At 40.5% G+C, this 19839-nt stretch overlaps 1 protein-coding gene across 1 annotated transcript in view; it reads left to right on the top strand.

Moving 5' to 3' along the window:
- The window catches only part of LOC126335330 (spermatogenesis-associated protein 20), a 293157-nt gene extending 276351 nt beyond the window's left edge, over positions 1-16806 (top strand). Inside the window, exon 12 of the mRNA XM_049998487.1 lies at positions 15382-16806. Coding sequence (XP_049854444.1) covers positions 15382-15657 — 276 coding nt within the window. The 3' untranslated portion in view covers positions 15658-16806. The remainder of the gene's footprint in view (positions 1-15381) is intronic.
- Positions 16807-19839: the final 3033 nt, after the last annotated feature.

Genomic DNA, 19839 nt, shown 5'->3' with positions numbered 1-19839 from the left:
GTTTACCATGAAGTTACGAATTTTGTTAGAAGCAGGCACATGGACATGAAGTAGCTTTTCGTTAAAAATTAACAACCTGTCGATGCTAACAATGAATGATGCTCCAGCAATTGGTGGGAAACAGAAAGCTTCATTTCAGTTGATTGAAAATGAGGCCCACAGAGTTGGCAATACACCGGTGCTAAACTTTCATTGCATTATCCATTACCAGAATTTATTTTCAGGTCCCTCAAAATGGACCATGTTATGAAAGTAGTTGTCAAAGCAGTGAACTTTATTGAGTCGGAGAGATTGAATCACCGTTAGTTCCAAGAATTTCTGAAATCTTTATATTCAAAACATGATAACATTTCGGATTATACAGAAGTAAGATGGTGAACCGGTGCGAACATGTTGAAAAGAGTGTTTGATTTGAAGCAAGAAATACAATCATTCTTCGAAACAAGTCAAATATGCTCCCGGAGTTCGAAGATAAAGAAAGTCTTCGGACTTTGCTTTTCTGGTCGATATAACTAGCCACCAAAATTATGTTAATACTCAAACTCCAAGGAAAATATTAGCTGATTAATGTCCTCCATGATCTTATTCCGCATTCCAGACGAATCTTGGACTTTGGGAACAACAGTTACGAACAAAAAAATTTACCCTGTCAAAGGAATCAGAGTCACACAGGCGGCAGCGATTAAATACGCTTCTTTGATATCTGAGTTGAAATATGAATTTGAAAACCTTTTCAAAATTTTAAGAAACATCGTCTGCTTTTTTTCTGTATTTGCTACACCATTCTCCATAGATATGAATTCACTACTGGGACATTTACAAATGGAATGCTGCGAAGTACAATGTGATGCACAGTTAAAAGAAAAATATAATCTGGTTGGTTTGGAAGAATTCCATAAAACATATTTGGTCAAGAAGAAATATCTTTCGTTTTACAACCATGCTTTAAAAACGATTTCATTAATTGGAAACACGTGTGGGAACAGCTTTTTAGTTGGATGAATTACTTCAAATTACAAATGAGAACGCGAATTACTGATTTCATCTGGAAACCGCTTTGCGAGTAGCAGCAACGACTGACTCACTTAAATCAGTCAAACAAAGCCAGCTTTCCCATTAACATTGTATTTCATTAAATTGTATAGTAAATGTTCCTCCTCAAATCTGTTTTATTTTCTTCAAAAATAATTTGCTGTTTCTTGCTTGTTTTGGTTCACAAAACAAGATTACCCGGCCTGTTGTAAGTGTTCTGCCAATTAGACACTGTCTGCGGTTTGTTGCCTTCCCAACAAAATTATATAAGCAATCGTTCCAATGTAAGTTGTTCGTAATTGTAATTTATAGATGTTTAGTTGAATTGTGACAGCCTTTAAATTTGTGTAATTAATCGTGTTACTGAAATTTAACAGATTTCTTCTCGTACTCATGTGGATCATATCGCAATTCTCCTTATTCAGAGACAATTGGTGTTTTTCGCGCCGTACAGATGTCGTGTCTAAGTCATTTTGCAATTGGTTTTGATCATCTGATTACTTTACTAGACGGCAAATGACAGCATCACATACTAACTATCTAAGAAAACTGCTGAGATTGACTACTAAATCGTTTATGTACATTAGGAACAGGAGAGGGACTATAACATTCAGTTTACTGTTGGGAATGTAGATGAGAATTTATATCGTTTGGTTTGCAGTTGACTAGCTATCAGTGCAGGACACCAACAAATAGTCCTGCAAAACCATATAATGTAAAATCACAGTAAGAAGGAAACCGAACAAAAACTTCCTTTAGGCTTCACTTTGTTAGGTCAGGTAGAACCTAAAGTATTTTCACTTTCTGCAGTTTTAAATAAACATAACCCACTGATGATGGCGCAGAGGTGCCGAAACAGATTTGGGCAAAAAGAAGAAACCTGTGATTTTGCATAAAGGCGAAACCTATAACCTAGAATCAAAGAATTGTCTGCTTTCAAATTATATGGTATATTAACAAGATATTTAAGTCAAGCTTTTCCTTCTGTTTTGACTTTGATGACGTTTCACTTGCATATTCCACATACCTTAGCGTATATTACATGGTTACGTCACGGCGTCAGTCTTTTTCCATCACTCAGGTGAGAGGGACTGAGAATTAGCACCTTCGTTTCAAAATGTCCCGCTATCCAGTTACCAACGAACCAAAATCGCATTAAAAATGTACGTTTTCAGTTCTGGAATAGTTTTCGCCAAAGGGCGCGTATACATCTACAGCTACAAGCATGCTCTACATCTACAGCTACATGCATGCTCTGCAAGCCATCGTACGGTGCATGGCGGAAGGTGACATGTACCACTGCTAGCCTTTTCTTTCCATGTTCCACTCACAAATGGTGTGATCCCTAATTTCTCTTCTCGTGTCTTCGTGATCCTTACGCAAAATGTTCTTTTCTACTCATGTTCTTTCACCCCAAAAAGAAATTCATGGTTGTCATATGGGGAGGTATAGATGGTGAAGAGCAGAGCAGAACACATCGTCGTCATGTCCCGTACGGCAGATCCAAGGGTTTGGAACATGGTGGTTTAAAAATGTGCGAACCTCCATAACACAATGTGAAGGTGCTCCATCTTGCTGAAAAAGCTATCCCTGCGATCCGTATCAGCTTGTAGCATCAGCTATTGCTTAAGCATATCCAGATAAATGTTTATTGAAACTCTTAGCTCAATTAAGAAAAATGGATTCTACAGTTTTTATGATTATATCGCAGGGAATACGCGTTTAGGGTTGTCACTCTGATGTACAATTACACTCAAAGAATTTCCTTACCCCATATTGGGATGCTGTGTCGGCTAATATTGCCGTGGAATGTTGCCTCATTGCTAAAATAGAGACGTGCAACAAATGTTTCTTCCTCTATGGCTACCAGATTTTTTGTAGAATAATTTGCCCATTTGACGTTGTCATTCTGCATCAATTCCTATAAAATCTGAACTCATTGCGATATTATTTTCAGCATAGTTTTGAGAACACTCCAAACCTTTGTTTGTAGCATTTGTAGTTCCTAGGCTTCGTAATCAGATTTCAGTGGACTACATTCAGCGTTTTGTGCTGATACACTTGGCCGGTGATTGCTTTCTCCTTTGCTCAAACACCCTGCTTCTTCAGTGTCGTATACAACTCTTTTTAGCATACGGTATGCGTCGTTTTCACTTAAGACACGGAACTTTTCACTTATGCATCACTGTGCATTTAGTTTGCTTACTTAAGCGTCTTCACCAGGACATACTCTTCATATTGAATTTACTTTCTTCTATATGTTAGTCATTTCTGTCCTTTGTCTCCGTTATTATTTGTTAAATCGTTGCCTTCATTATTTTAGTAAATTCGTCAATGTTTATTTCATTCCTAGACGGAATTGCTACATTCCTCTCAATAAAAGTAGTTCACTGTTTACCATAATCATTTCTTCTGGCAAAAGTCTTGTAGACTATATCGATGTTGTTAAATTTATGAGAAGATTGATTTTCGTATCTTACTGGTTCAGTTGTATAAATTGAGAAAGAGTTAGTAAAGACTAGACATAGAGGTTGGGAAAACGTATGTACTGAAATAGAAAAGGTGATACAACATAAAAAATCATAGTGTCTCAGAATAATATGACATTGTATTGAATAGGTGTTGGCTGCATAATTGTTAAAAGGGAAACATATAGATAAATATGATCCGTGTTTACAACGAAACATTTCACGAACACAAAAATTGTATAAGAACGTTGCTACATTACTGGCCATTAAAATTGCTACACCACGAAGATGACGTGCTACAGACGCGAAATTTAGCCGACAGGAAGAAGATGCTGTGATATGCAAATGATGAGCTTTTGAGAGCATTCACACAAGGTTGGCGCCGGTGGCGACACCTACAACGTGCTGACATGAGGAGAGTTTCCAACCGATTTCTCATATACAAACAGCAATTGACCGGCGTTGCCTGGTGAAACGTTGTTGTAGAGCCTCGTGTAAGGTGGAAAAATGCTTACCATCACGTTTTCGACTTTGATAAAGGTCGGATCGTATCGCGACATTTCTGCTCACGTTGGTCGGGATACAATGACTTTTAGCAGAATATCGAATCGGTGGGTTCAGGAGCGTAATACGGAACGCCGTGCTGGATCCCAACCGCCTCGTATCACTAGCAGTCGAGGTGACAGGCGTCTTACGCGCATGGCTGTAACGAATCGTGCAGCCACGTCTCTATCCCTGAGTCAACAGATGGGGGCGTTTGCAAGACAACAACCATATGCACGAACAGTTCGACGACGTTTGCAGCAGCATGGACTATCAGCTCGGAAACCATGGCTGCTGTTGCCCTTGACGCTGCGTCACAGACAGGAGCGCCTGCGATGATGTACTCAACGACGAACCTGGGTGCACGAATGGCAAAACGTCCTTTTTTCTGATGAATCCAGGTTCTGTTTACAGCATCATGATGGTCCCATCCGTGTTTGGCGACATCACGGTGAACGCACATTGGAAGCGTGTATTCGTCATCGCCATACTGACGTATCATCGGGCGTGATGGTATGGGGTGCCATTGGTTACACGTCTCGGTCACCTCTTGTTCGCGTTGACGGCACTTTGAACAGTGGACGTTACATTTCAGATGTGTTACGACCCGTGGCTCTACCCTTCATTCGATCCCTGCGAAACCGTACATTTCAGCAGGATCATGCACGACCGCATGTTGCAGGTCTTGTACGGGCCTTTCTGGATACAGAAAATGTTCGACTGCTGCCCTGGCCGGCACATTCTCCAGATCTCTCACCAATTGTAAACGTCTGGTCAATGGTGGCCGAGCAACTGGCTCGTCACAACACGCCAGTCACTACTTTTGATGAACTGTGATATCGTGTTGAAGGTGCATGGGCAGCTGTATCTATACACGCCATCCAAGCTCTGATTGACTCAATGCCCAGGCGTATCAAGGCCGTTATTATGACCAGAGGTGGTTGTTCTGGGTACTGATTTCTCTGGATCGATCCAGCCAAATTGCGTGAAAATGTAATCACATGTCAGTTCTAGTATAATATATTTGTCCAATGAATACCCGTTTATCATCTTTTATTTCCTTTTGGTGTAGCAATTTTAATGGCCAGTAGTGTAGGTAATGGAAAGTAGAGTTAATTACAAAATGTATTCTGGCATGATGAATGGAAAGGGAAGAAATGTGAGCTACTATGCGGGCAAGAATGACGGTTGTAAGGTAAATGAGGAACTGGGAATAGATACGATATAATACAGCGGATCTATGGGGTCGGAAACGGCTTGAAGCTACGATGGTGAAGCCTACATGTCCTGAAAAATAAAAGGTGAAACTCTATTATTACTATTACTTTCATGTTTAAGACTCAGGATACATAGTTTTACATCAACTTAAGCACACGTGTACAAACGGCAGAAGCAAAAGAGATGAAACTGTGCACAGTTCAAAATTGTGCGGAATGAATATCTTTTTTCGTACCTTTGAGTAGATCGTCGGAAATACAGCGTGGCTACCGACAGGAGAGCTGCACAGCTTGCATTTCCACACATCCATAGTTGTCGCCGGTGACGTGGTCTCAATGCTTCATGTTCTCCTTGCCAACACCATTACTCTGTCATACACGAGATGGACAGTCGTGAACTGGATAATGGAATAACGACAAATTAAACCTAGATTTACCGCTTATCGCGAGCGGACGCCTTACCATTTAGTTATCCGTGTACGACTCACGGCCAGACCCAAACTTCCATATATCGTCACCCGTGCGTCTACAACCTGCACTTCTGCATCCGTTATGTGTATTCCGGTATAGGGGAGACATTTTGATTGAAAGTCGCTTTCCCGGTGTCGGCGGTTAAATAGGATATTCCATTGCCCGTGTTGTTCAGAAGTGGCACCGTTCTTCTGAACGATATGAGCGCTGCAATATTGCATTCTTCTGTCAGGTTAGTATCTTCTGTGAGGGTTGGGACGTGTATCGTGCAGGAAGGTCTTCTTAGACATCCAAAGACTGCTCTTCAGACATTGTATCCCAACATTTGACGGAACTGTATTCACTTGACTGTGAGGTGGAGGTAAAAGGATCGTCCTTTGTTTGAAAGATTTTATAGAGCGGAGCATGAGCATCTAGGATTTATAGCCAAACAAAGCGTATCGTACGTATTTTCGTACTACTATTTTTTGACACTCACAGACCTCCTTCCGGTTCCGTCCAGAATACAGTGAGCCTGTGTAGCGTGAGCTGAATTCCTCCACAACGGTGCTGTGTGCTCGCATTTTGGTTGGAGAAGCTCATACCTAGCATATGAAAGTGGAATGAATACACTCTTTCATCACCTGTTAATAAATCTGTGATTTTGGAAATGTACATACATCCGTTTTTACTTCCTTACAACGATGACATATTTTTAATCTGGGCATCCTAACACGAATCTGAATTTGGCTGTCGTTATTTCTCCTATTGAACTCATATTGGCCATTCGCACTCGTGAACACTCTATGAGTGTATGGACACAGATTAGTGGCTGCAGCCGCTGCCTATTTGCGGGCGGTGTTGCGAGTGAGCTGAAAGGGGACAGTGGTTATTGACTGATGTGCAGCGAATTCTCTCCTCGCTGTGTGCACTGTCTCTCTAAAGGTCGACAGACAGTGACGTGACGTTTTCCTACTCCCGAATAACGAAGCGGTTCAGCCAAACGTTTTGTAATGAAAAAGGTGGACTGTCGGGCATTGAGAAGTAGCATTAATGAAAGCTCTGGGCATCGAGGGTTTAGGATGGGGTACACGAAAATGGACCGCATAATTTTTTTCGCAATAAAATTGTTTGAGTGGTAGTATAAAATAAACTTATCAGTGTGAGGCATGGGTGTGAACTTTGTTCTATATGTTCTTTATCTGCTTGATATCTTTTGACAACTATTGCGACAGATGCCGGTCATAGTGGTATTTGTAGTGTGTACAACGTGGTCCACACAGTACGTCATGATGTGTAAAAATACTGCATACTCTCTTTATACGCCCCCATCAGTACACCATCCACCCCCCTACCCTCCCCTCCTCTCCCCACCCAGTTTCTTTAACTCTCTCGACAGCCGGAAGTCGGGCACCATACCCGAATCGGTCTCTTGAAATCAAGCGCAATTTACAGAATAAAAAAGAACTGTTAATAAAGGATCGTGGCTAATGTGATCGCCACACGTATTCAATTTCAAATTTTTCTGTCGGGTAACCGTCTCTTGGTTAAACTGTACTCTCAGATGGATGCAGCGTCAGTACAAGAGTTTCCTTTCGATGGCATCTGTTTCTACTCGTCTGTAAGTCATTGCAAGTAATGAAATTATTCGCAGGTATCTGTTATACTGTCTTGGCTACTGTGAATGTATGTCTGTATAGGATGCGTGTGTCCCTTCTCTTCAGTCTTCCTCCAATCAGTGAGTCTAATTTCATTTTGATGTTATTGAATTCATCAGGTTACACGAGATCGTGTGAGACACAGCTGCTTCGTCACGGAACGAGTAACTACGTAATGTGCATGAAAGCACAGACTAAAATTTAGAAATCAAAATATGCTATAGAATAAATCATAAAAAAGATTTTCAGTAGTATGGGGGTGAGGCAGCTAAGACAGGCCACCTCAAAAATATCCAGAATGAGGTGCGTTTGTCGCCAAGTTATAGCGGACAATATGGCGGATTTTCTGACATTCGCAAGTAGCTTTTATCCTTTATAGTCACCGAATTATGACACCGACTCTGTTGTTGTTTCCCCCCCTAATAGAACTCTGTAGGTGTACTTTGGTATTTGAAATAAGCTTCTAAGAGAACTTCAACGGCACAACATAAATGTGACTTGATCAACTTGCGTCAAGATAACAGCACCGCAAATCACTGACTCGTCGTCGGGAGAAGAAGTTCCATTAGCGCCCGCCCTGTTATACCAAATGTAAACAAGCATGGAACTCGGGTATGGTTCGTGTGCTTATTATCACGTCTGTCATACCAAGTGGTCAAAACATTGACTCTCAGCGTTGGTACTCTCTATAATTGACTCTGGAGAAATATCACTGCACTTTGAATTTCATATGGAGTTGAGGCATCACAGGTTCGTGCTACGAAGCATTTCGTGCCTTCAAGAGTCGTCGATGTTTCCTAATAGACATTTTGTTTTAAGTTTTCGCCACAGATAAAAGTATAGGAGTTTGTTGAGTGTGCAGACCATTTTGCGTTTTCTCAGCGACCGTCCCAATGCTCTCCAAATGTTCTCTGAAGAGGATCCGTCATTATATGTGCGGGACGGCAGGAACATCCGTCACATTGTGCCGCAGTGCCTTACGTCCAGTGGAATGTCATCCAATAACTGCGGCAGTAGCATATCTTAGGAAATTGAGATACTTGAGTGTATTTAGATTCCCGTGGGTAAAAGAGGAACCAATAATGTCGGTCATGAAAAACACGCACTGGACATTGATAAACCAAGAGCGTTTTAATCCGTTTCTTTGAGTCGCCGTGGATTTTTAACTGACGATTAGTGCATATGGTGGAAATTGACTTGCCCATTGTTTGTAAATGATGCTTTTTCCATAAAAAAGTTTTTGCATAAAATACTGCATCACTGTGTACTTTTCGTAGATAACATTCGGAGAACTTTAAACAATTTTGAAAGTTACTGGCGGAAAGCTGTTGATGCAGCGAAATATGAAGAGAGTGAAACTACTTTGGGTGATCCATCTCGTACTTCCGAGATGCCCCTTAGTGACATTTGCATTGTTTGTTACTGCTGCTAAAATGTTAGTTTCACTTGTTTCATCAAATGCTTCTCTTTTTCCTTGGTTTATTTTATCTCCACACTTCGAGTTTCTAGAACTTTTTTTATAATGTTTGCAAAGACAGATCGTGAGTTCTTGACACGATCTGAATACTCTTCAGCATATAACCACACCGCTGCTCAAATAATTCGGCTGTCGTATACATTGCGAACGTCTTAATAGCTTTATGAACAAGTTATCGGATTGCTACAACAGCAGAATACAGACTGATGGGCTTCAAGCGCGCAGGTAAACACAAAAACCTTTCCTGAGTTGTGTTTGTGATTACATGTGATATATTAGGGCAGACGTTTGTAGAACACAGCGGGAGAGTGGTTTGCGGCGTTGTTATGTTGATACTGTCTGATAAAATTCCATACATGTTATGTCGGTTAAGTTCCTTCTTTCAAAAACCACAGAATAAAGGTATACAGATCCATTCCGAAAAAACAATGTCGGTGTCGTAATTCAGGAACTGTAAACGAGAGAAGTTACTTGCAATCGTCTGGAATATCGCCATATTGTCCGGAATAACTTGTTGAAAACCGCACCTCGATATATTTATTCATTCTGGATATATTTGGGGTGGCCTGTCTTAACTGCCTCATCCTCATCATATGTTGCAGGTAAGGATTTAAATTACTGCAGTGAGTCCTGTACAGAATTAAAGGAGAGTGCCAAAAGGAAATTGCTTTAAATATTTCAGTTCTACTGGAAACCCATCGAAAATCGTCTGTGTGGGAATCAACACGGATTGTGAAAGCAGTAGTGTGAAATCCAGCTCGCTCTGTTCGTTCATGAGACTCAGAAAGCAACGATCGCTCCGGTTGTTGCCGTGTTCATTGACTTTGAGAAAGAATACCGTATACACAGTGCCGGCTAATTAACGCAATAAAACCGCTCGAAAAATGTTACCAGCAGTGTGACTGGATTGAAGAGTTCGTACGAAACAGGAGAAAACATTTCATTCTTAACCGTGGGAAGTCTCCAGACGTAAAAGTAATGTCGGGAGTAGCCCAAGGGAGCATTATAGGGTCAGTACTTTTCACCATATGTGAAAATGATCTTGTCGAAAACGTCGGGAGCCCCATGAGGCTGTCCAAGAGAGATGCTGTTGCGTACAGAGAATTCACATCGCCAGAAATTTCTAGCGAAGTGGAGGAAAACCTGTAATGATCGACGCTTGTTGGAGGCTTTGACAGTTGACCCTCAAAATACACAAATATAACGTATTGCTTATCAGTAGGCAGGCAGGCCAATTGTTGCATGGTTTGATGAAGAATCTCACTGTAAGCTGACAAATGGATTAAGTATCTGTTAGTTTGCGTAGGGAACAATTTATAGCGTAACCACCAAGTAAAACTAATAATATGAAAGGTAGGCTCGGATTGACTGTAAGTATTCTCAGGAAGTGTAGACCACCCACGGAGAAGGTAGCTGACGAAACACTTGTTCGATGCTTGAGTATTGCCTCCCAATCTAGGAGCCGCATGAAATATGATTGATAGAGGAAACAGAAAATCGAAAGAGCAGCAGCACATTTCGTCACTGCTCAATTTACTAAGCGCGAAAGTGTCCCGGAGATGCTCATCCAATTCCAGTGTCAGTCGTGAGCCACTGTTTGGCTTACCGTTAGTATTCCACGGGTGGTCCTCCATAGAAGTGATTCTTCTATATTACTTCCTCGTAAATATCTCTCGCGAAAAACCGAGCGAGGTGGTGCAGTGGTTAGCACTCTGAATTCTCATTCGGGTGGAAAATGGTTCAAATGGCTTTGAGCACTTGACATCTTAGGTCATCAGTCCCCTAGAACTTAGAACTACTTAAACCTAACTAACCTAAGGACTTCACACACATCCATGCCCGAGGCAGGATTAGAACCTGCGACCGTAGCATTCACGCGCTTCCGGACTGAAGCGCCTAGAACCGCTCGGCCACCGCGGCCGGCCGTTCGGGAGGACGACGGTTAGAACACGCGTCCGGCCATCCAGATTTACGTTTTCCGTGATTTCCTTGAACCGTTTCAGGCAAATGCCCAGATGGTTCCCTCCCCATCCTTGACCAGTCCGAGCTTGTACTCTGTCTCTAATGACATCAGTATCGACGGGACGTTAACCCATTCTTCCTTTTTCTCTCGTGAAAAGACCGCGTAGATAAAAATTAAAGAAATCCGAGCTCTCAAGGAGCCTACCAGGTCTCGTTCACCCCGCGCACCACTCGCGGATTTTTACAATAATGGAGGGAAAGTGACAATGGTGCACGAAGTACACTCCGCCACGCACCGCGAAGTGGCTTGCGGACTATACAGCGTTGATTCTGTTATGATGTTACAGACTGCGAGAAATGATTGAGAAGGGTAAATATACCAATTTGAGGTAAGGTTCCTTGCTGCGGAAACTACCGAATAGAAAGTTACTAGGGAAAATCTTTTTGGATAGCGCTGACAGTGGACTACTTCTACTGTAAGCCCTTTGCTTTCGATATTCTTGAAGGTGGTAGTATGGACCAAAACACGAAGAAAATGTCTAGAAAACATGGACTATAAAGCGCATAATTTAGGAGCTATCAGCTCCTGTTTGTCTTTGCTACTGTGCAACACATCACACTCCGTGACACAAATCGAAAAACGGCAATTTTTATTTTACGTCACTGAAAAATACGTGTGAAATGCCCCAACCATGAAAAACTTCGTCTCTATCTTGCAAATTGTCCAGTTCAGGGTAGCTGTCAGTTTTGTTGTAGGCTACCCCATGATTCGTGACGTCAAGAACAGTGTCGCTTTAGCATCGCTAGTGTTAGGTACGCATGGGTCATTCAAGAAGAGCGGCACGTTATAAACATTACAAAGCTTCCTGCGTTGCGGCCCAGATGACGAAAATAGAAATTGCTGCTGTAAAGTGTATCCATACTGAATCTCTCTTCTCGGCGAAAGCTATTCGTCCATTGTATAGGACTATTTATGAGTCCGAGATTTTGTAAATTGTATGTAATTGATGTTCCCTATTAAATTGTATTAATTTTCATAAATTATAGTTTAGCATTTTTACTTTTTCTAATAAAACAATATTAATTGTGTTTTTCACTTCTTATACTAACTTACGTGGCCACCGGAATTGCCGCAGTGGTGAAACGGCTTCCAGTCAAGTCTCCGAAGTTACGCGCTGTCGGGATAGGCTAGGACGTGGATGGGTGACCGACCGGTCTGCAGAGCGCTATTGGCAAGAGGAGTGCGCTCAGGCGTTGTGAGGTAAACGAAGGAGTTACTTGACTGTGAAGTAGCAACTACGGTCTGCTAGAGTGACGACAGCCGGGAGACCGGTGTGCGGACCACATGCCCACATGCCCCTCCATATCTGCCTCCATTGAAGCCTATGGTCTGAGGATGATACGACGGTCGGTCATTACCGATAGGGCTTCCAAGGCCTGTTGGGACGGAGTTTTCTTAAGTATTAATTTTGCCTGATGGAGGATTGAATGTCGTATTACATTACAGAAAGTAAGAAAATGTATTTGGGGTTGGAAAGTGTCGAAACTATAATTGCAAAAGTATAATAACAAAACCTAAAAGGTTTTTATAAAAGCAGCAAAAGTGACGCAGGTCAAAGATGTAACTAATAATTACACGATAACTGGTCACATTTGACGAGAGCAACATGTTTATTCTGTTTTGTATTAGAATGTAATGAAATTTACTGCCAATTATATTTACTTGAAATGTAAAGGAAGCTTATACTATTTCAGTGTAAGTTTTACAGAATTCCCTAAGTTGATTTTTCTCAAGTATTGCATTTTTTGAGTCATGTCACTGTTTTTGCCGGGGTGCGACAAGTTCTCTTACTGAACAACTGCTCACAGCTCTTACACTATGCATTTTAAAGTTCATGTTTACTAGACAATTTTTTTCTATTATTGATCCGTATTGCCTCCTTTGAAAAAATAGAAAGCAAAGAGGTGGCCGTAAAAGAGGTCCATTGTCATAAGTATCAGAAACATTTTCGCTTACAACTTCCGACTCGGTCGTTTCCGGACAAAGATCCTAAAGTTGGTACATTTCCCCTTCTATATCATCCCTGAAAGTTTGTGACATGACCACGGAATCACACTGTAGATGTAGACATACAACCGGTGTGCAATAGGGGTGAGAAAAACCGACCATTTCTGTATAGTCGGTATTTCACGGTGTTTGTTTGGTCTTGGTTATAACACGTGTTTTTTTTATTTTTTACTAATAATAAAGTAAAAAACAAATGTTAATTTGACATAGCAGCTGTGTTAAAATTTTTCGTTTTAAAGTAAACCTTTTGTAAAAAAAGGAGTGATTCAAATTCGTAAAATTTGCATTGGTTTGAAATATTGGGTTGTTAGAGAAAATGGGAAAATCGATCAGTGCTAGTTTAATAATAATGCCGACAGAAACAAGCAAGCGTAAGAATTGGTAACAGTGGTATGACCCCGATTAGAATGTGAATTAGAGTGAGTTCGAAAGGAGAGTACTGACGGTTTATTTTAGTTTTCAACAACTTATCACACCTCGCAGAAAACAGCGAACATTTGACGGAAAACGTTTTCTTTTATTTGCTTATTTAATTTAATATTTTCACGCTATGCCTCTTGACACTGAGAGAGTCAAAATTTTTCAGTACCTGCTCGATTTGTACGTTTATTACAGGAAATAATAGGAATGAAAGACAGTAAATAGGTTATTTTAGAAACTGGTTATGTTATGCCGTTTTAACAGTCAGGATCAGTAAATAATGTCCTTGAATATCTGAAACTAGCCTTTACAAATAGCTTCAGGTACATGAGTATGTCACTCACTTCACCAAAAGAAATAACTTCCATAATAAAATCTTTAAAACAAAGCATTCTAGTGGTTATGATGAAATATCAACAAAGTTAATGAATGCATGTTCTTGTGAGTTTAGTACAATTCTAAGGTACTTGTGTAACCAATCAATTATAACTGGGACATTTCCTGACTAGCTAAAATATGCAGATGTTAAGCCTCTAATCAAGAAAGGGGATAAAGAGATACCATCAAACTACAGACCGATTTCACTTTTGCCAGCATTCTCAAAAATTTTAGAAAAAGTAATGTAAAGGCAGCTTCTCCACCATCTGACCACAAATAACATATTATCAAGAACAGAGTTTGGATTTCTGAAGGGTTGTGATATCGAGAAGGCTATTTACACCTACAGTGAAAATGTACTTAATATATTAAATAACAAATTACAAGCAGCATGTATTTTCTGTGATTTGTCAAAGCCATTTGATTGTGTGAACCACAACATCATTTTAAATAAATTAAAATTCTATGGTGTCACGGGCTGTGCTGCAAAATGTTTCAAGTAATACCCCGCTAACAGGAAACAAAGGGTGTCAGTGCAAGGGACTAGCGAATTAAGTCATCAGTCATCATCAGAATGGGAAGAAATTACATGTGGTGTCCGACAAGGATCCATTATAGGGCCATTGCTTTTTCTTGTGTACATTAATAATCTCTCATCAGTTACACTGCCAGAAGCAGAGTCCGTTTTGTTTGCAGACGACACAAGTATTGCAATAAATAGTATGTCGAGTGTAGTTCTAGAAAGATCTGCTAATCATATTTTCATGGATATTAATAAATGGTTTAAAGCCAACTCACTAACATTAATCTTGGAAAAGACTCACTATATGCAATTCAGAATCTGTAAGAAGTTTCCACCTAGCATATGCAAAAAGTATGAAGAAGAGCAGATAGAAGAGGTTGACAGTCTTAAATTCCTGGGATTACAACTTGATAATAAATTCAATTGGGAGGAGCACACCACAGAACTGCAGAAACGCCTTAACAAATCTGTATTTGCAATTAGAGTGTTAGCAGACATAGGTGACATAAAAATGAGAAAGCTTGCATACTTTGCCTACTTTCATTCCATAATTTTATATGGAATAATATTTTGGGGTAAATCTTCAAATCAAACAAAAGTTTTCAGAGTCCAAAAGCATGTATTTGTGGAGTAAATTCACGGACGTCATATAGAAACCTCTTCAAAGAACTAGGTACACTAACTAGTATATTTACTCCTTAATGAAATTTGTCCTAAATAATATGTCTCTTTTTGCAACAAACATCTCAGTTCATACATACAATACCAGGAACAAAAATGATCTGCACAATGACCTAAAAGCACTTACTTTAGTTCAAAAAGGGGTGCACTATTCAGGAACACTCATCTTTAGTAATTTGCCAGGAAACCTTAAAAAATTTAGTTACCTGTGAAGATCAGTTTAAAAGGAGCGTGTAAGACTTACTAGTGGCCAACTCCTTCTACTCCATTGACGAATTTTTTAATAGAAACAAATGATTTATTGTGTATACTCATACTATTAGTATTGCTATTTCAGCTTTTAAAAAACGTGACATGTTCCACATCCACGATGATGTCCTCAGTACGGATCTATGGAATGAAAAACTAATCTAAGGTTAAACTGGCGTGGGAAAAGAACGATATAACCGAAAACCGGCTGTTTCAGTGATAACCGCCGTCCCTCGTGTTTTTGCTTTTGCGCAGGTGTTCGTGGCCGGCCCGCGCGAGTCGGAGGAGACGCAGTCGCTGGTGCGCGCGGCGCAGACGACGCCGGTGGCGGGGCGCGTGCTGGCGCTGGTGCAGCCGGGGCCCGACCCGGAGGCCTCCCCGGGAGCCGGGCTGCTGGCCAGCCGCAGCGAGGCCGTGCGGCGCATGCGCCCCGCGGGCGGCCGGCCCGCCGCCTACGTCTGCCGCCACCGCGCCTGCTCGCTGCCCGTGCACTCCGCCGCCGACCTGCGCGCCCTCCTCCACCAGCAGTAGTCCCGCACACGCCGCCGTACCGCCGTACTCTTGCTCTAACTCGTGTTACCTAGTTGCGACGTCGAAATAGCGGCATTGCTCGTTATCTATTTAGCTTCCGTTTTATTGCTCAGCTTCACGTCGCTCGGATAAATCTTAGCGCTCCAATTGAAATCCGGCGACTGTATTTCGAGAGTCCGTGGAGCTTCCTGCAGTAGCTAGTTTTTACTTGTAGTGAAGCTTGGGGCGTATGTTTTCCGTAGAGACTCGTAGAAGCAAAGCCTTGATTCTGAAGACATTTACGAGAACCAGAATCGCAGCCATGTAGACAAGAGTCTAAATATATCTTTTGATCATTTAAAGTTGTCATTAGTTTCAAAATAGTGTAGAGTTCCGCTATGTTTCGCGCGGCACAGTTAAAAAAGTCTCATTCGAGTACTAAAAACGCGTTTTCTTTAAAACTGTTTCTCATTTGGTGACTATCGCAACGTCTATTTTACTACTTCCGTAAATTTCTGCTGCCTACTGTGAAACTGCTACGATAACGGCAGTTGCTATAGTCCCCACTAACAGAGCGTCTCAGCGCAGCACCCGAAGTAGGCATGACATGAAGACACCTGCACCAGTCCATTTTGCATTTAATTTATTTATGCAACTAGTTTCGGTGTTCCATTAAACCATCTTCAGGCTCCTAGAGCAACGTAAATTGGGAGGAATCCAATCTCGTGTGCAGTCTTAACAGGAGACAATAGTAAATAACCGGTGTTCGTCCTCAAAGCACGAATGAAGTGATAGCGTCCTGTAAACCAGAAGTCTACGGACACTGGTTATATAATATTCGCTCCTGTTATGACTGCACACGGGATTGGACTCCTCCCTATTTACGTTGGTCAAGGGACGTGAAGATGGTGTAATGAAACATCGAAACTGTCTGCATAAATAAATTAAATGCAAAAGAGACTGCTTCATGTGTCTTTATATTGAACATCTGAAGTTCCTGTAACCATCTACACAAGGATAGACGTACAAAACGAAATAGTCATGTCTTCAAATTAAAATATAAAATTGTATGGACCAATTGTTAAGCGGATACTGGTTGGGTGGTGCGTAATTATTAGTTTTATTTGAATTGTAATAATGTCGCCAAGAGAGGAGGGGGGGGGGTGGAGAATTGTTAGGATAACCCAGCCACATCAAAAATAACAAAAATAATTCAAGAGTAAAAGCGAGAAAAGACCTCATTGCCAGTTTTTGTATAAAAAAGAATGGCTTGCAAAACTCCGCTCATCCATCCAGCAATGCCTCGTAATTAAGCACAGTGCTTGTTAATTGTCAGATGTACTCATTGCTTACCAGTCTTCCAGTGTAGCATGTAGAAGAACTTAACTGAGATTGAGAAGACTCCACGTCATTTAGTTGTTGGGATTGTTTTCAGATTGAGTCACGTTTTGTAGGCATAATAGGATATGCATGTAGTACATAAGCAGGTTAGGGCTAATCTTCCTGTTACATATCAGGTTTTTTTAAAATGAATTTTGAAATTGTATATGACATTTAGTTAAAATGTGCAATAATAGCAGAGCCCCTCTGGTTTGTGATGTGCAATATACATTTTCATTTATCTTCTACTTTATTATTATATTTTACTAGCTACAAAACATTGGGTGGTAGTACTCAGAACATGTCTTGAAGTTGCAAATAATGTACAAAAATGAATGGGACTAACCCACTCTTGCACAAAATCTGGGCGGTGTAGCACAGATAATATGTGGTTTTTGTGTGTGATGTACGAGTGATATTTGATGTAAAGACGGCTGAGGTTTTGGTTTTAACTGATCAATACTCTTCATACCTAATAACTTGTTATTGATGGAATGTTTTTCCATATAATATGTCTTTCAGTTAGGAGATTAGTGTGGATCTGTGATCTGATGTAGACTTCGGATAGCTTTGTCAGGTACTGCGACATGATTCTGATACCCTGTTTGTGCATTATGTATTTATGTATAAGCATGTCATACAAAGTATTGTAACAGGTCATGCTGAAAGTGATAACATCTGCATGAGACAGAATTTGAAGGTACAAATGCTCGTTTGTCTTAAGTGCAAAAAATAAATAAATATTTTCAGATATTGTAGTTATGTTAAACACCTATATATAGTTTTTCTTTGACAATATGTATTTTAATATGTTCTCAATACTAAGACCTATAAAGCAGTTCATTACCTACAAATAATTGTTATGTTCAACTTCCTTTCATCAATATCTTGACCAGAAGTATTAGAAAAATGACAAATTGTGTGATGCCTAATGAATGGTATAAGATGGAGTCTTTAAAACATGATGTATGTAGGATCCAAATGGATTAGCCACTTTATCCTACCACATACCACCTACTACAAACTATAAGTATTAGGTAATTATGCGTTCTGTGTGTATATTTCTCTTTGATGAATTTGGTACAGAACAATTACTTAGAAATGTACCTGTACCTAGCACTTCACCAAGTCGACAGATACCATAGAACTGAGCTGAAAGTTCTTCAGTGACCTAAATTACTTATGATTATATGTTTTGATTGGTGTCACAAGGTTCTGAACTAAATCGTTTTCAGTTGCAACCTCAACTTCTTACATTAGTGCAGATTCTATCTTCTTTATTGAGTTTCAGCTTACCTGTAGCCTTTCCCTTTTGTATCCTTTAGCTCTACTGTAGAGTACAAGAGAACCATAATTAGGGAGAAATACTGCTAAATAGAATACTACTATAAAACTAGGTATGTTTCATCTACGTTGGAATAAAAATTGGATATATCTCAGTGTTTTGCTTATAAACCTTGGAAATTGTTGAAAACATTTTTCATAAGCTGTACAGCTCCCACAATAGAGACAACATATCAGATATGTGGGCAAAAGGCGGGGTCACAACACAAAATTTTTCATCTATAATAATGTATTAAAGAGCATCCTCTTTCTTCCAGGAATTTTTTTTTAAATCCCTGACCATATTTCATCACAGTCATGGAATATTCAACGACTTTTTTTGTTTCTGAAATATATATACATACAAATTTTATGTAGTTGAGGAAAATGCTGACACCTGATTTTGTGTTTGTTGAAATTACATGTATACGCTGCATGGAAGAAAAACGTGATGCAGTCAAAAAAAATGAAACGAAATGAAACTTCACAGGTTGAGATGATATGTGTGTGTTTCAGTGATTAAAAATCGAGTCAAATTTACAAAGAACTTGGCAGTATGATGAAGCATGCACTGATTTGACTGAAAAGTGTAGCATAAAGACATGGTATCCTCTCCTGAGGCAAGCTGGCTCGACAACTGTTGTAAATGGCCTATGATATTTTGGGTACTAACACTGGGAACGAGTCCACTTCTGAGCTGGTCTCTCACTTGCTGTACTTGGGGATGTTGCTGGCCATCACACTGACAGTTCATACAGATGTGCCACATTTGGACGAGCATTGCACTGCTTGCAAAACGGCACACAAAAAGCAACAAGAGTGCTGTACCTGAATGGACTGCAACTACATGCTCATCCACATACTATGTGTGGACTAAGATTAAGACATCATCTGCTATAAGCACAGGCGTCTACACCCCAGCTATGTCGATAACAGTTCCAGGTAAGAATTCAGCACAATAACAATAACAACACAGCTTGCTGTTGCTAGGAACTCAGGAAACCACCGCTACAGGCTCTAGTCTTGAAGTCTGCATCTTTCCAGTCAACTGTTTTTCTCTGCAAGTCACTTGCCCGAAAATAAAGTAAACTATATATCTCTGCCTCAGCAGTACTTAGGCGGATGAACTGTCTCCAAGAACCAGTCATTGTTGGGAGTTAACCAGGACCTCTATTGGGTTCTAGAGATTGGCTATGAGGCCAAAATTTCATGTGCCTCTCAAAGCCTCATGTGCTGTATCAGTTGTCTCTGAGGATAAATCTCTTCTTGGCAACATCCATTTCAGTTCTTGGTGACACTGTTCCACATCCTATGCAGTGTCTTTCTATTGTTCATGATGCAGTTTCCATGTTGCTCCATCCGGTTCCATCATAGACACTGAGGGTCCATGTTCATTATGGCGCCGTGTGTGACGAATTTTCTTTGCCCTGTTGTTGTCCCAATACCTGAATTAGTGATGATCATAGCATTCCAAACTCATCGGTCATCTAGCCACCACTT

Source organism: Schistocerca gregaria, chromosome 2, assembly GCF_023897955.1.
Source record: "Schistocerca gregaria isolate iqSchGreg1 chromosome 2, iqSchGreg1.2, whole genome shotgun sequence".
NCBI classification, from domain to species: domain Eukaryota; kingdom Metazoa; phylum Arthropoda; class Insecta; order Orthoptera; family Acrididae; genus Schistocerca; species Schistocerca gregaria.
The sequence above is the reverse complement of the archived record's forward strand: the minus strand, read 5'-3'. Positions and strand labels throughout refer to the sequence as shown.